The sequence below is a fragment of the Engystomops pustulosus genome, chromosome 9 (genome assembly GCF_040894005.1).
Source record: "Engystomops pustulosus chromosome 9, aEngPut4.maternal, whole genome shotgun sequence".
Lineage (NCBI taxonomy): Eukaryota > Metazoa > Chordata > Amphibia > Anura > Leptodactylidae > Engystomops > Engystomops pustulosus.
The window spans coordinates 11,412,937-11,430,674 of record NC_092419.1 but is presented as its reverse complement, the minus strand read 5'-3'; the positions used below and the strand labels follow the sequence as shown (position 1 = coordinate 11,430,674).

Genomic DNA, 17,738 nt, shown 5'->3' with positions numbered 1-17,738 from the left:
AGTGTAGTGTGTGGGTTTTGCTTTAGTCCCACCCAGGGTCAACATCTGCAAAGAGTTTGTATGTTCTCTTTGTTTTAGCGTGGGTTTCCTCTGGGTCCTCTGGTTTCTTCCCACACTCCAAAACATACTGGTAGGTTGTTTAGATAGTGAGCCCCATGGGGATAGGGACCGATTTGTCATGCTTTGTGCAGCGCTGCGTAATCTGTGTGCGCTATATAAATAAAGAATTATTATTATTATTATGTCCCAGTGTCTGTCTAGACGTGAGACTTATAAGACGTAATTAGAAAGTAAGGAGTAGTTAATTTCGCAAAGTTTCTGACTAATATTCTGTGTCACCATGTCTGCGAATGGTCCAATCTTCTAGTCCTCCTATATATCACCACTTGGCACTGACATGCTGCTGAGTTGCAGTACCACACATCACCTGTGTACACATGAGGCGCTGTGTTTAGGAAAGGTGGATATGCATTCCCAGTTCTGCATAATGTGCTGTAGAATTTGTATAACAAGCAAATTTAATTTCTGCTTTTTGAAACTGATGTTGGAAACCTTTAGGGGTGAGAGCCTTAGAGGAAGACCTGCTCAGCAGAACGATGGCGCTACCCACGATGCTCTATGTGTTCACTGCTCTGTTAGTTTATTTGCATTGCTGTCTAGGCCAATGCTGTGCAAGGGAAAAGAGATGACATGTAACATGATCTATAAGATGATAACCCCCGGTCTACTGGTAATAACACAACACAATTAGCTCCTGAGCTCCCTCTACAGGCGGTGGAAGATGGGCAAAATTTGAGCTGAACAGATTTTACATTATGGCTGGTCAGCAGGCAGCATGTTATAGAGCAAGAAGAGCTGAGCAGATTGTACATAGTGTTCTACCTGCAGGCAGCATGTTATAGAGCAGGAGGAGCTGAGCAGATTGTACATAGTGTCCTATATGCAGGCAGCATGTTATAGAGCAGGAGGAGCTGAGCAGATTGCACATAGTTTCCTATCTGCAGGCAGCATGTTATAGAGCAGGAGGAGCTGAGCAGATTGTACATAGTGTCCTATCTGTAGGCAGCATGTTATAGAGCAGGAGGAGCTGAGCAGATTGTACATAGTGTCCTATCTGTAGGCAGCATGTTATAGAGCAGGAGGAGCTGAGCAGATTGTACATAGTGTCCTATCTGCAGGCAGCATATTATAGAGCAGGAGGAGCTGAGCAGATTGTACATAGTGTCCTATCTGCAGGCAGCATGTTATAGTGCAGGAGGAGCTGAGCAGATAGTACATAGTGTCCTATCTGCAGGCAGCATGTTATAGAGCAGGAGGAGCTGAGCAGATTGTACATAGTGTCCTATCTGCAGGCAGCATATTATAGAGCAGGAGGAGCTGAGCAGATTGTACATAGTGTCCTATCTGCAGGCAGCATGTTATAGTGCAGGAGGAGCTGAGCAGATAGTACATAGTGTCCTATCTGCAGACAGCATGTTATAGAGCAGGAGCAGCTGAGCAGATTATACATAGTGTCCAATAGTGCAGGAGGTCTTGTATATCTATATGTGTCACTCACCAGGACTGTTACATGTGGTTACTTTCATGCATGTAAATCACGTGATAACTTTTTATTTTGTATGTGTAGGCAAGAAACAAGGTGGGTGGAGAGTTGGCTGCAGTGAAAATTGTTAAGGAAGAATCTGGTAAGTCATACCTGTACTGTGACATCACTGTGTGTATTATCCCTGTACTGTGACATCACTGTGTGTATTATCCCTGTACTGTGACATCACTGTGTGTATTATCCCTGTACTGTGACATCACTGTGTGTATTATCCCTGTACTGTGACATCACTGTGTGTATTATCTCTGTACTGTGACATCACTGTGTGTATTATCTCTGTACTGTGACATTACTGTGTGTATTATGCCTGTACTGTGAGATCACTGTGTGTATTATCCCTGTACTGTGACATCACTGTGTGTATTATCTCTGTACTGTGATATCACTGTGTGTATTATCCCTGTACTGTGACATCACTGTGTGTATTATCCCTGTACTGTGACATCACTGTGTGTATTATCCCTGTACTGTGACATCACTGTGTGTATTATTCCCTGTACTGTGACATCACTGTGTTTATTATCTCTGTACTGTGACATCACTGTGTGTATTATCTCTGTACTGTGACATCACTGTGTGTATTATCTCTGTACTGTGACATCACTGTGTGTATTATCTCTGTACTGTGATATCACTGTGTGTATTATCTCTGTACTGTGATATCACTGTGTGTATTATCCCTGTACTGTGACATCACTGTGTGTATTATCCCTGTACTGTGACATCACTGTGTGTATTATCCCTGTACTGTGACATCACTGTGTGTATTATCCCTGTACTGTGACATCACTGTGTGTGTATTATCCCTGTACTGTGAAATCACTGTGTGTATTATCCCTGTACTGTGACATCACTGTGTGTAATATCTCTGTACTGTGACATCACTGCGTGTATTATCTCTGTACTGTGACATCACTGTGTGTATTATCCCTGTACTGTGGCATTGCTGTGTGTATTATCCCTGTACTGTGACATCACTGTGTGTACAATCCCTGTACTGTGACATCGCTGTGTGTATTATCCCTGTACTGTGACATCGCTGTGTGTATTATCCCTGTACTGTGACATCACTGTGTGTATTATCCTGTACTGTGACATCGCTGTGTGTATTATCCTGTACTGTGACATCACTGTGTGTATTATCGCTGTACTGTGACATCGCTGTGTGTATTATCCCTGTACTGTGACATCGCTATGTGTATTATCCCTGTACTGTGACATCACTGTGTGTATTATCCCTGTACTGTGACATCACTATGTATATTATCTCTGTACTGTGACATCACTGTGTATATTATCTCTGTACTGTGACATCACTGTGTGTATTATCCCTGTACTGTGACATCACTGTGTGTATTATCCTGTACTGTGACATCACTATGTATATTATCTCTGTACTGTGACATCACTGTGTGTATTATCCCTGTACTGTGACATCACTGTGTGTATTATCCCTGTACTGTGACATCACTGTGTGTATTATCCCTGTACTGTGACATCACTGTGTATTATCTCTGTACTGTGACATCACTGTGTGTATTATCCCTGTACTGTGACATCACTGTGTGTATTATCCCTGTACTGTGAAATCACTGTGTGTATTATCCCTGTACTGTGACATCACTGTGTGTCTTATCCCTGTACTGTGACATCACTGTGTGTATTATCCCTGTACTGTGACATCACTGTGTGTATTATCCCTGTACTGTGACATTACTGTGTGTATTATCCCTGTACTGTGACATCACTGTGTGTATTATCCCTGTACTGTGACATTACTGTGTGTATTATCCCTGTACTGTGACATCACTGTGTGTATTATATCCTGTACTGTGACATCACTGTGTGTATTATCTCTGTACTGTGACATCACTGGTTGGATCCGGTTGTTTTCAGGTTTGTGATATTCTCTTTGTAAAACAGTTCAGTGACTGAAGGACATTTTATTGTTCTTAAAGGGATGACAATGATTTTCGAAACAAACAAATGCCCTTGTTCTGGTGACATTGTCCCTGACCAAAGGTTAGGTCCGGTATTGCAAGTGCACTCCATTCAAGCGCAATACCAGCTATGTCCTGTGAACAAATGTGGCGCTGTTTCTGACATGATTTCAACTTGAACAACTTGGCCTTAAGAAATCGGCATTTTACTTTTAGTATTTTTCCTTCACCTTGACCATATTCATGACATGCCAAAATTATTCTGTGGGTCAGTACCATTATAGAGATGCCTTATATATATATAGGTTTTATATTTTATTACTTTTGTAGAGTGAACCCCCTTTTCTCTAACCTCTTAGTTGCAGCGGTTACCTTTGACCACGGCATCTTAGAGGTTGAAGAGCTCTGGATTGTTTTTGCTCAGGATAGTTACCAGAAAAAGGTTTCACATATTAGGCAAATGAGCCTCAGGGGCTCCAGACTCCATAGATGTCAATGGAGCTTGGAGCCCCGAAGGCTCATCTGCATAATTTTTAAAACCTTTTTTTCTTAAAAACAAAGGCATACGAAGCTACAAGAAGAGCAGATCCCGCCAGAGGGGGCGCACACCAGTATGTCAGTGTGCTTGGTTTACAATCCTTCATCCTGGAGAAATCTCTGCATTATACGGAAGTTCCCAGCCATCCATGGTGATCACTTCTAGAAGATGTTGTGTAACTTCTATAGAATTGCGCTTTTTGCATCTCTTACTGATTCAGAATTCTCTGGTACTTTCTTCTCTATTAATATCCACAGCTAAATGTACATTTCTGCTTTTTAACCATAGAGCAGTGCATTCTGGGGAGCTGTGCATTCTGGAGAGCAGTGCATTCTGGGGAGCAGTGCATTCTGGGGAGCAGTGCATTCTGGAGAGCAGTGCATTCTGGGGAGCAGTGCATTCTGGAGAGCAGTGTTTTCTGGAGAGCTGTGCATTCTAGAGAGCTGTGCATTCTGGGGAGCAGTGCATTCTGGGGAGCAGTGCATTCTGGGGAGCAGTGCATTCTGGGGGGGCAGTGCATTCTGGGGGGCAGTGCATTCTGGGGAGCAGTGCATTCTGGAGAGCAGTGCATTCTGGGGAGCAGTGCTTTCTGGAGAGCAGTGCATTCTGGGGAGCAGTGCATTCTGGGGAGCAGTGCATTCTGGAGAGCTGTGCATTCTGGGGAGCAGTGCATTCTGGGGAGCAGTGCATTCTGGGGAGCAGTGCATTCTGGAGAGCTGTGCATCCTGGAGAGCTGTGCATTCTGGGGAGCAGCGCATTCTGGGGAGCTGCGCATTCTGGGGAGCAGTGCATTCTGGGGAGCAGTGCATTCTGGGGAGCTGTGCATTCTGGGGAGCAGTGCATTCTGGGGGGCAGTGCATTCTGGGGAGCTGTGCATCCTGGGGAGCGGTGCATCCTGGAGAGCGGTGCATCCTGGAGAGCGGTGCATTCTGGGGAGCGGTGCATTCTGTGGAGCGGTGCATTCTGGAGAGCAGTGCATTCTGGGGAGCAGTGCATTCTGGGGGGCAGTGCATCCTGGGGAGCAGTGCATTCTGGGGGGAAGTGCATTCTGGGGAGCAGTGCATTCTGGGGGGCAGTGCATTCTGGGGAGCAGTGCATTCTGGGGAGCAGTGCATTCTGGGGGGCAGTGCATTCTGGGAAAACTAGATTGACGGCCCCAGTTGACTCGGTTCTTATAATGTTCTTTTCACAGTCCAAATACATATATTTTGTGGCTTCATTGGTTTCGTGGACTGGAGATGTTGAATCTAGTTTGTGCCGTGGCCTCCTAGGAGAAGATTGCTGGATTCATACATTACAGCCCTCACTGTATGTAGGTGGCGGTGGTAGGTTGGTGTTTTCACATCTATATATCAGGTCTATTGCCTTTAATGGAAACTGAGTAGGAGCAGAGACATCTGTCTGACGGGGGTATAGGTCACTGGAAGGTTCCTATCACATTGGGAGTCTTAACTAGTATAAGAAATTGCATCACTTGTCTGCTCTGATTGTAATGTAAAAAGACTCGGCAAACACATGTCAATGGATTACGGATATTAGTAATGTATATATTTGTCAAATGTTCTACAAAAAAAAATCTAAGTGGTTATGCCAAGAAGACACCATGTCATGGAGATGCTCTACCAAGCAGGATCGGCTCCAGGTCTCAGTAGGCCCCTGGGTGACAGAGCCTCAGGCGGCCCCTTTGCAGTGAACTCACGTGGCGGCATTAAAAATTCAGAAACTAAAACAGTCTCCTGTTCCCTAGTTCATCATCCCAAAAACCCACTCATGGGTATTTTATATAAGCCCCCCTCACATTATATGGATTCCTTAGATATAGCTCCCCCTTAGCAGTATGGATTCCTTATTTACAGCCTTATATGGGCCCCCCCAGCAGATCTGGGCCCCCAGCACTTGCCCAGGTTTGCCCAGTCCTAGCGCCGGCCTTGCTACCAAGGTAAAGCCACAGCATTAGGGGAACCAACTTAAATTTTCACCTTGATTGATGAAGAACCTAGCCACCTACGTATTTATGTGAAACTAAGTACATTAAGTGCTTGGGACAACCATATTGGTGCTCATTGGGCTTTTCCATAAACAAAAAGAATTTTATTAGTCCGTTTTTGGCATCTTTCTACTTATTTTACAGACGAAGACTTCTCTGTTATCCAAAAAGAGGTCATCATGCTGAAGAGCTGCGCCCACGAAAACATAGTGACGTACTATGGAAGCTACATGAGGTAAGGACCTTTCCGAGGTCACAGTAATTCACTGATTGGCCAAAGCAGGTCACATGACCCCTGACACTTGTAGCCAAGCCTTCAGTACCAAGGACTGGAACAGGTGCAGGGTAAGTACACTTTAATTTTTTTTTTACACTCCTTCCACCCCTAAGGATGCGGAGGTTTTCTAGAAAATCCCTTTAAGGAGAATAAAAATTCTATATCCATAGTGTAAGATAACTTGCTATTTATTCTCTTCATCGCCCATTCCTTGGCTTGTCCAAGCTTCCTTACGATAAATCTATCATCTGTGGCTACCGGTGTGCAACGGAGAGTCTAAGATAAAGCCGTGTCTCATCATTGGTTCAGGCTGCAGCTCTGCATCCTCTGATTGGTTGTGTAAACCGAAATCAAACGAGTAAACAAGGAAACCACCAGCTACAATATTCAGATAATTGCTACATAGTGAGGCAAATAAATCTTGGAAGGATTGTTTAAAAGAAACCTGTCAGCAGCGTTCGAACCACTATTCTTAGAATTAGCAATCACCTGCATAGCGATAAAGAAAAATCACATCCAAAGCCATATGCTAATGAGCTCAGAAGAGTCACTTTTTGCCTGAGGTTATTGATGCTGAGACTTGTATTCTGGGGTCTGTAGTACCTAGAACCATGATTCTGGTGTTATTTTAAAGTACTTATTGATGTGGTTTTGGTTCTCTGTGCAATAGAACTGGAGGTACAGACAGTAAAAGGTGTAGTCAGGGATGCCAGGTGCATATGAGGGGAGACTGGAAACATGAGCTACTTTAAAATGACACCAAAATAAGGATGCTAGGTGCTATACAGCCCAATTCAGGGTACTAATAAGTGATGCTCCTCATATCATTTGCATATGACGTTTGGAAGAAATTTTTTTATAGGTGGAGTTTTAAGAAGCTTATACTCTTATACGCTTTATGCTTTTATAAAATAGTCACAATCGGTGCCACCTGATATTTCTTTGTACCTAACTTTTAGGGCAAACAAGTTGTGGATTTGTATGGAGTTCTGTGGAGGAGGCTCCCTGCAGGACATATATCAAGGTAGCAGAATATTTTTATGTAACCTTTTTTATTGTTATGTAGTGTGGCTTTGTGTAACGTGTATACATTCATTTTTCTCCAGTTACTGGGGCACTTTCTGAGCTACAAGTGGCTTATGTGTGTAGAGAGACCCTCCAAGTGAGTACAAGGGATGCATTACAACGACTTCCCCCGGGATTGATCAGTGATGGTGGAGGTCCGGGGCATTTGGTGGTGGACCTTCTTATTTATAGGTGCTGGGACTGACCTCTAGGGGCATTGTTTGCCCTTACTATGACCCAGTCTGACCTCAGTTCTTTTTCTGCACAGGGCCTGTCATACCTTCATAACCAGGGGAAGATGCACAGGGATATTAAGGTAGGTAGATTTTTGGACCATACACAAAATCTGAGATCTGAGAAACCTTAAATGCATATTTGAGAAAACTGTAAAACAAAATGAGCATGCGATTAGCTGGATATAAGACGTTCCGAAGGCCGGAGAAGGTAAAATCAGCAGAAGACCCTACTACATGTTCTATACATGGTCCATTGACCAGCTGCAGCTCTACTGAGAGATATACTGGAGGTTTAGTGGGGGTGAGTATCATGGGTAAGCAAGCCAAGGATACAACTTAGGGTGAGCTATCTAATGATTGTCACGTTGACCATATTTAACTTAAGGGACCAAAGATGAAGAGCACCAAAAGAGATCGCCCCAACATCTTATCTTGACGTTGGCTCTGCTTCTTCTTCAAGACTTATTGGCCATCTCGTAGGTGTGAATTGTATCTACCTTTTACCAAAAACATGGCTTCAGTGATTGATCTGGATCAGTTTGTTGTTAATTGGTCAAGATGAGTATAATGAACTTTAAGGACCAAAAGAAAACGGCATTATTAATTCCCATCTTGGGCACCAATGGACGTTCTTCCTGGCAACTTCTCTTGACATTGGTTCAGCTTATTCATTAACACTTATTGGCCCTCTAGGGGGTGTATATTGGGTCTCATTTACTAAGGTCTCCAGGCCGCACTTTCGTAGGATTTTGGCGCACGCGATCGGATTTCGGCGCAATCACGCTGGCTTTCACGCGCCAGAAATGGGGGGGGGGGGCGTGTCAGTTGGAAAACCTGACGGATTCGGAAAAAACGTGGAATTTAAAAAACCAATTGTGTCGCAAAATCAATCACTCACATGCACCAGGAATAGGCTGGTGAACTCCAGCGGACCTCGGCGCAGCAGCGACTCCTGCTGGATATCGGACGCATGATCTTAGTGAATCACCGGAAGACCCGAATCCTCGTCGGAGAACGCGCCGCTGGATCGCGACAGGATCAGGTAAGTAAATGACCCCCATTGTGTCTTCCTTTACCAAAAACATGGCGTCAGTGTTTTTACCTGGATCTGTTGGGTGTTCGGTGTTGAAGTTGATCGTCAAGTTGATTAAAATTAAAGGGGTATTCTCGTCTCGGAATTCACATTCAGTTTCATTAATCTGCCATATATAAACATTTCTTCAATTGGATGTTATTAAAAAAAATGTTCCTGTGTGAAGATAATTTCTCATAAATGTAGTGATTTGGTCCCTTAGAAACCAGATAGCTTCCTCGGATACGACCACGTCACACTCTGGCAGCGGTGGCCAGACTCGCGCTATAGGGTCCTGCCGGACTACAAGGATTCAGCAATCATTACCACAGGACGGCTGTGCGACATGCAGTAACTCCAGCACATTTTATATACAATAACCTTTTGTTTATTTGTGCAATCCCTCCAGCAGAGGTGGCCGTATCCGAGGAAGCTATCTGGTTTCTAAGGGACAACATGACTACATTTATGAGAAATTATCTTCACACAGGAACATTATTTTTAATACCATCTAATTGAAGAAATGTTTATTAATGGCAGATTAATCAAACTGAATATTAATGACCAGACGAGAATACCCCTTTAACTTTGAGGACCAAAGATGAAGGACGCTATGAATTCTGGTTGTGGGCACCAATAGAGGTTCTTCTCGGCAACTTACGGTATTGCCTCAGTTTATTCTTCAAGACTTATGGGCCATCTGGGAGTTGTGAATTGTTTCTACCTTTAACCAAAACATGGCTTGGGTATTGTTTGATCTGGAACTGTCAGGTGTTGAGGAGTAGGGTCAGTCAGCTTTGACAACGAGAGCCCATTCATTGCTATGCACATAAGATCCACGTGAATCCATTGAAAGATCTTTCCTCTTTTTATTTTCAGGGTGCCAATATTCTTCTGAATGATAATGGAGATGTTAAACTAGGTAAGTCTCACTGGATGCTTGTAAGATCTCTCTTGGTTCTGTACCAACCGACCTTTATGGTATCAAAGAATAGAGTGTTGACTACGTTGAAGGCTTCCATCAGATGTAGACTTCTTGGAATACTCATGTTCCATACAAAGAGGAAAGTATGAACTGATCCTGAGATGTGTTGACCATGGTGGTCCATTTATTTTTCAGCTGATTTTGGAATCTCTGCCCAACTTACAGCAACATTTGCGAGAAGGAATTCTTTTATTGGCACTCCTTATTGGTAACGTATATCAAACAGATGACTAGATAAATCATACGTAGAGATAATAATTCCAATGGTTTTCCACCTAGTCATGTCCTCTAGAAAACATAGTTACACCACCTCTGAATAACCCCATAAAAACCTCTTCTATTTCTGTCCATACAGGATGGCTCCAGAGGTGGCCGCGGTGGAGCTCAAAGGGGGATACACTGAACTATGTGATGTCTGGTCTCTAGGAATCACGGCCATTGAACTAACCGAGCTTCAACCACCTATGTTCCATGTACATCCCTTAAGGTCAATAAGACATCTTCTGATTGGTTTTCTTATATTAAAGTGTGAAGTTGGATGCAACAGGTGCCAAGGGTGCTCTAAAAAAAAACCCTTTTACTCTTTAACTCTTCTCTTTTATTGTGCCACACCAGGGTCCTCTTCCTAATGTCTAAAAGTGGTTATCAACCTCCTAAGTTGAAAGAGAAGTCAAAGTGGTAAGTGATATCCGGCTCGAATCAGGCAAGTAGTGGTCATCATTGACCATCATTGGATGGCTGTCCAACTGACGTTCCTCCTGATCTCCAAATACACATAAAGTGGGGGGTAAAAAGTATTTGGTCAGCCACCAATTGTGTAAGTTCCCGCACTTAGATGATAGGCCTGTAATTGACATCATAGTTAGACACAGGGGCGGAACTACCACAGGTCCAAGGGCCCAAGGCAAACGGGTGATTCATAATTGATCATGTGCATAACTTTAATACAGGAGGGGGCAGAGAGGAGGGGGCAGTGTTTAACTTTATGCTTCACCAGTCGCGGGCCTGTCCTTTGATCTGTCCCTGCCCTCTGCCCAATGATTAGAAGGCCCGGCAGCGCTTCAAACCCCTCCACTCTCCAACCAATCCCCCCCCCATTCCCAACATCAGAGAGGAGGAGGAAGTATGGATTATTCATTTCATGATGCCCGGGCAACCCTCGAGCATCCTCCGACCCCCCCATTCCTCCACAGAGAGTATGGCCTCTCCCTGCCCTGGCGATGTGCCCCTCGTCCACTCTTGCCCACCTTGTTTGTCCGTTGTCTGGTCAGCGTCAGTATGGATATGTATATATGCAGGATATATTAAGAGACTTCGGCCTCTTGATGTATCTGCGGCACCTCTTATTTCTACGACAGGTCCTACCTGGCATGGAAATAAGCAAAACCAGAGAATATTCACTTGTGGAAAGTCGCCGCCTGTAGTGAGTGTGGGTTGCTGTCCCTGTGCCGGTCCATGTTGTCCACTCCCTGCTGGCTGTCCCCCCCCCTCCCCTCTCAAGGCCTCCCTGCCATCGAGAAGGCGCAAAGGGGAAAATAATCACAAGTGCTAGCATGTCGCTTTGTGTTCTGACGTTCTGACGTTCAGCCCTAAAAATTAGCCCCTATGAGTTTGTATATAATGTATGTAATTGTGTATACATGTGTGTACGAGTGTGGGTTATATTAATGTGCATATAAATTGTAGACCTGCACGAGCTGGGAAGACTGATTCTGCAATAGGCAGCAGCTTGGTGTAAATAAATCAACTGTGGGACCAATAATTAAAAAGTGGAATACGTACAAGACCCTCATAATCTCCTCCGATCAGGGGCCGCCATGCAAGATCTCAAAATAGTCACAAGATTTGTGAGCAAAAATCCCAGAAGCACACAGGGTGGGGGGGGGACCTAATGGTCTGCAGAAAGCTTGGACCAATGTAACAACTGCTACCATCAGTAACACACTACCCCACCAGGGGCTCAGATCCTGCAGTGCCTGTACATGTCCCCAGTACATATCCGGGCCGGTCTAAAGTTTGCTCGAGAGCATTTGGATGTTCCAGAAGAGTATTGGTAGAATGTCTTATGGTCAGATAAAACCAAAGTAGAAATGTTTGGTAGAAACACAACTTCTGGTGTTTGTAGGAGAAATGCGGAGTTGCATCCAGTGCACACCAGACGTACTGTGCAGCATGAGGGGGGGGGGGGGGGGGCAACATCATAACGGGGGCCTGCTTCTCTGCAAAGGGACCAGGATAACTGATCCGTGTACTGTTCGGCCACCAATTATATTTCTATGTAATGCAGGGACCCCCGTCCTCTGCTCTGTGTGCGGCCCGTGGGATCGCGTCACCATACGGCACATATACACGGGCTGCGTACGTGTGCAACGGCCCTAGGACTGTTCTCTTATACACAGTTGCATGATGGGTAGATTCAGCAGCAAACTGGAATCATTTTGGGTTTTCTAGGTCGGCAGCATTTCACAACTTCATAAAGGTGGCTCTAACCAAAAACCCCAAGAAGAGACCAAGTGCCTCCAAGTTGCTCTCAGTAAGTACTAAGTATTGTGTTATAGACCGATATCCTGGACCAGTGGTGGACATCTCCTTCCGGGAGACTTTCAATATTCTTCTGCTATCTATTACCTGAAGATATTCCTCTACTGGCAACAGAACTTGTGTTGGAGCCTTCATGTCAGATTTACTATCTTTTCTGTTTCCTTCCAGCACCATTTTGTCGCCCAGACAGGACTTGGTCCTTTTCTTACTATGGATTTGTTGGAAAAACTGAGAAATCCAGAGAAGCATCATGAAACCTCCAACACTGAAGAAGAGGAGGACATGGAGGTGATGGCTTATTAGAGAAGCTACCATTAGATACCTCCTCTGGAGTCAAAGGGGTAATCGCCCGGGAACAGAGATTTTTGATGGCCGGTTTTAATGCTCAGCATCGGCAACATTGAGCGTTAGGTCCTGCAAGTCTTCTTCCGAGGTGGCCCTGGTGTTGTGGTTCTTGGAATACCAGTCCTATCCATCCAGAAGTTCTGACATACGACAGCACCTGTGAATAGGCCAGCTCATAGGTCATAAGAAAGTTATCCCACATATTCTCAAATCCCCTTAAGGTCAGAGAATCTTCGAAATAAGGTAGAACTTATCCAAATATTTATTACATGGAGAAGACAACCTGATCTTTTGAAGGACAACTTCTCTGACTACAGGTCATCTTGTAGAATTTCCTTTCTTGTTGCAAAGACCTTCTCTCAGATGACCAATGTACAGTCACCTTCAGGATGGTTGTTGAGGTCCTTAAATTCATAAAACAGGAGGGGGGTCACAAATACATTGTATTAACACAACCTTTTTTTTTCTACCAGTTCCTATCAACATTCTCTCGGATCCTCTCCAAAAAACGTCTTCCGAAAAAAGTTGGACGCTCATCATCGTCAGACATCCACTGTGAGTACTGGTGATCACTTTTGGGTCTAGGGGATGGAAATGGAGCTCAAAGTCAAAATTGTCTTCTTCGTCTTGTAGTGAACCAGATCAATTTACATCATCCTCCAAAAGTGAAAATGGAAGAACCAAGTGTGGCAAAGGTAAGGTCAAGACGTTGGTGAGGAGGAGTTCTGCGTTCAATAGTCTATCTTGTATGTAGTCACTGGACTTTACCTTGATCCTGTCCTTAGTCATTGTTGCTACTGCAGATCCTTTACTTCATTGGTCTTATTTCTGCAAATTACCATATATACTCGAGTATAAGCCTAGGTTTTCAGCACAAAAAATGTGCTGAAACCCCAAACTCGGCTTATACTCGAGTTAAAAAAATATATATATCAAAACTCACCTTTCTGGCATCCCCCGCTGCTGCCTATATACTGGGGTAGGGGGCTGGCTATATACTGGGGGATATGGGATGGCAGGCTATATACTGGGGGTTAGGTGCTGGCTATATACTATGGGGCAGGGTCCGGCAGGCTATATACTGGGGAGGCTGTGACCAATGCATTTCCCACCCTCGGTTTATACTCAAGTCAATAGGTTTTCCCAGGTTTTTGTGGTAAAATTAGGGGCCTCGGCTTATACTTGGGTCGGCTTATACTCGAGTATATACAGTATACAATAGCCAATTAGAATCTAGTAATGTCTATAACAGGATTTTTGTATTTTGTTTGAACATTTGCATCCCTTTAAGAGTTTGGATTATATTTAATTGTATATGATTTCGGATACAAATGGAACAGGTTCTCAATCATTAATCCATATATTTTCTCTCTGGAGGCTGAAGTAGAACCAGGTCAAGCTCAGGGCTGGCCCAAGGCTACTCCATATATCAGGTAAGTGATAAGTGCATGTAGCTTCTTCCTTTGAATCTCCTTTGATAATTTCAGCTCATGTCACATACTACCGGCCATGACACCAATCAATAATCATAATCTTAGATGAAAACCCTATATACTTCAGTAGAAGCCGAGTTTTTCCAGTGCAATTTTTTTGCTGAAAAAGCTCCACTTGCTTTTTACTTGAGTACAGGCATTCCCCTACTTAAGAACACTCGACTTACATACGACCCCTAGTTACAAACGGACCTCTGGATACTGGGAATTTATTATGCTTTAGTCCTAGGCTACAATAATCAGCTGTAACAGTTATCACAGGCGTCTGTAATGAAGCTTTAGTATTATTCCTGGTTCTTATGACAACCCAACATTTTTTAAATCCAATTGTCACAGAGACCAAAAAAGTTCTGGCTGGGGTTACAATTATAAACTATACAGTTCCGACTTACATACAAATTCAACTTAAGAACAAACCTACAGACCCTATCTTGTATGTAACCCCGGGACTGCCTGTATATAAAAATAAATAAGTGTACTACTCACCCCCAGTGTCCTCTTCTCCCTCCAGCAAGTCTTCGGGTTCCCGGCATCGCGGGCAGATGCACGTCTATGAGCCCATACACAAACTATGACGTCAGCAGGTGGCGCCACTGGTGCTTCATAGTTTGTGCGTGGGCAGAATGCATAGGCATGCATCTGCAAGCAATGCCGGGAACCCAAAAACTTGCTGCGGGGAGAAGAGGACTCTGGGGGTGTGCGCTGGAGAGTAAGTACTATGTTTAATTTTTTAAGGGGGCTCTGGACTTCTATAAATGGGGGAGCTCTGCTCTGGACATATTACTGACGAGGGGGGCTGCTATGGACATATTATACATGAGGGGGGCTGCTATGGACATATTATACATGAGGGGGGCTGCTATGGACATATTATACATGAGGGGGGCTGCTATGAACATATTATTCATGAGGAGGGCTGCTATGGACATACTAATTCATGAGGAGGGCTGCTATGGGCATATTATTCATGAGGGGGGCTGCTATGGACATATTAATGATGAGGGGGGCTGCTATGACATTTTATTCATGAGGAGGGCTGCTATGGGCATATTATTCATGAGGGGGGCTGCTATGGACATATTAATGATGAGGGGGGCTGTTATGGACATATTATTCATGAGGAGGGCTGCTATGGACATATTACTGTCGAGGGGGGCTGCTATGACATTTTATTAATGTGGGAGCTCTGCTGGACATTTTATTAATGGAGGGGCTTCTGGGGACATTTCATTAATGAGGGGAGACATTTTATTAGAGTAGCGGCCGCGTTTCCCACTCCAGGCTTATACTCGTGTCAATATGTATTTTTTTGTGGTAAAATTAGGCACCTCGGTTAATACCCCAGTATATACATATGGGTAATTTATTTATTGAAATTCAATGGGGGGGACGGGGGACAAAAGGTTAAGATGAAAATGTTGTTGGAGGGCGCGCCAGACTAGGTCCACACATGGAAATTTTGTTTTGGAATAAAATTTTTACTAATAAAATAATAATACAAAAAGATAGTTTTAATCTCAACAAAATATCCATATGTGAATCTCCAGCCTTACCTCCGAAAATCACCCAATACCTCTCCCCCGTTTTCTAGTCTGGGGCCGTCCACCTTCTGTTACCCTATTGAAATCCTGTGGGACTTCTGGGGCTTCTGCACTTGGGGTTCTCCTGGAAGTCCCATAGATGGGAATGTAGTGCAGGTCCATAATGCACAGCTTTACTCCTGTAGGTAGGTAGAACTTCCATTCCTTCGACCCTCACCCAACAGACACTGTGGATAGAAGTCAAGAGTCTAGGATGACCCAATCCCTTTAAGTATGGTGTGAGACGACTGATCTGCTTCTGACTCGTACGAAGGGGACACAGAAAATCGTGAAGAGAGTGATAACATATAACCTAACGTGTTTTGCAGTTTCTGTTCTGATGAAGACGATGACTATGACGACGTTGACATGTAAGTACAAGGAAGGAACAAGTCATGTGTAAGAACAGAAACCGGGGGGAGGGTTTCGATTTGAATTTCGTCTCCAAACCCTATAACTAAGCTGAGGTCCTCAGCCACTTACCACGAATCAGTGGCTGAAGGGTGACGATGTTTGCCCCCAGCTTTTGCCGTTGTGTAGGCACATGGCGGCATACGTCACATGTAGGTTTATAGATGTTCAACATATGTGAGGTTTTTTTTTTAGAGTTTCTGCAGAATTTGAACCAAAAACCTATTGGGGGTCATTTACTAAAGGCCCCATTGTGGCAGATTTACTTACCCGGTCCGTTCGCGATCCAGTGGCGCGTTCTCTGCGGTGGATTCGGGTCCGGCCGGGATTCATTAAGGTAGTTCCTCCGACGTCCACCAGGTGGCGCTGCTGCGCTGAAGAGCATCGGAACGCACTCAAGTACACCGGCCTATTCCTAGTGCAGGTAAGTGCAAGCTTCGCAACACTTTTTGTTTTTTAAATGCGGCGGTTTTTACGAATCCGTCGGGTTTTCTTACGGCCACGCCCCCCGATTTCGGTCGCGTGCATGCCAGCGCCGATGCGCCACAATCTGATCGCGTGCGCCAAAATCCCGGGGCAATACAGGGAAAATCGGCGCATATTGGAAATATTCGGGTAACACGTCGGGAAAACGCGAATCGGGCCCTTAGTAAATGACCCCCATAGATGACTTCCAATCATGTGATGACCAGAGGGCCATACTAGATCTGTAATCTTTGGTAATAATGTCATACATTATGGGATCCTCTATACTATATTTCCACCACATTTGCAGGGGACGGGCCATATTTGGAGATGGACACAAATGTTCTCCTCCCCCTATAGAATATGGGATCCCTATTCTCATCAATGGGCCAAGTCATCCGATCCACCATACATTTTGTAACCATAAAGCCCCTCTCATTATGTTTTATCCATCTTTGTTTCTGGTTCTTACTCTATGTTTTTCCAAAGACCCAACAGCATGGACCTTAACAGTGACTCGTCTCCTGAGGATTCTCCGCCTCCATTACCTCCGAAGGTGACGGCAAGTTTTAATCTCTGCACATTTTGAGTCATGTCCATCCCTGTGTCATTGTCTCATCGCCTCATCTACATGTCTATCCCCATTCAGCCCAGATTCCGCACTTGTTCTGCTGATACAAAGAGAGGTCAGGACCGGCTGCACACCCCCTCCGCTCTGGTCCGATGCTATAGCGGGCCAAGTGTACCCAAGAGTCCGGTAAACGCTTGGCCTGAGAATTTGGGGAACCAGTTATCGGCAGCTAGTTCTGGTGAGTAGTTGGGTAGAAACCGGATATAAGACTGAGGGACTGAATCCAAGATGTCCACATAAGATGCCTGGAAGATGCACCATTTTTGATCTTCATGATGGTGACATCATCGATACCCAAGAGGTATATGTACTAGAAGCAGACTAGGGGACAACTAAACTAATGTTGGCAGCAACCCAGGTTCCATAGGTGTTCAGAAGCTCAACATGTCTCCACATAATAGTCCTCAAACCATCGAGAGGGAATGAGGAAAGCAAGTGCTCCTGTCCCAGGTGGTCAAGAGTATAGTGATGTTTGTCAGTATGTAGAGGGGGTCTCATCCTATTCATTGCTAGGGTACTCCCTTGCCTCTCTTTAGTAACACTCTTCTAGTATATTGTTTAACATG

General features: G+C 44.4%; 1 protein-coding gene across 1 annotated transcript in view; it reads left to right on the top strand.

Annotated features, from left to right (window-relative positions):
- Nucleotides 1-17,738, top strand: part of MAP4K1 (mitogen-activated protein kinase kinase kinase kinase 1) — a 47,867-nt gene that overhangs the window by 20,612 nt on the left and 9,517 nt on the right. Inside the window, exons 2-18 of the mRNA XM_072123668.1 lie at nt 1,628-1,685; nt 6,216-6,306; nt 7,308-7,372; nt 7,455-7,510; nt 7,682-7,729; nt 9,601-9,643; nt 9,842-9,914; nt 10,062-10,193; nt 10,322-10,384; nt 12,158-12,239; nt 12,416-12,535; nt 13,066-13,147; nt 13,226-13,287; nt 13,970-14,025; nt 15,995-16,036; nt 17,031-17,097; nt 17,191-17,350. Coding sequence (XP_071979769.1) covers nt 1,628-1,685; nt 6,216-6,306; nt 7,308-7,372; nt 7,455-7,510; nt 7,682-7,729; nt 9,601-9,643; nt 9,842-9,914; nt 10,062-10,193; nt 10,322-10,384; nt 12,158-12,239; nt 12,416-12,535; nt 13,066-13,147; nt 13,226-13,287; nt 13,970-14,025; nt 15,995-16,036; nt 17,031-17,097; nt 17,191-17,350 — 1,300 coding nt within the window. The remainder of the gene's footprint in view (nt 1-1,627; nt 1,686-6,215; nt 6,307-7,307; nt 7,373-7,454; nt 7,511-7,681; nt 7,730-9,600; nt 9,644-9,841; nt 9,915-10,061; nt 10,194-10,321; nt 10,385-12,157; nt 12,240-12,415; nt 12,536-13,065; nt 13,148-13,225; nt 13,288-13,969; nt 14,026-15,994; nt 16,037-17,030; nt 17,098-17,190; nt 17,351-17,738) is intronic.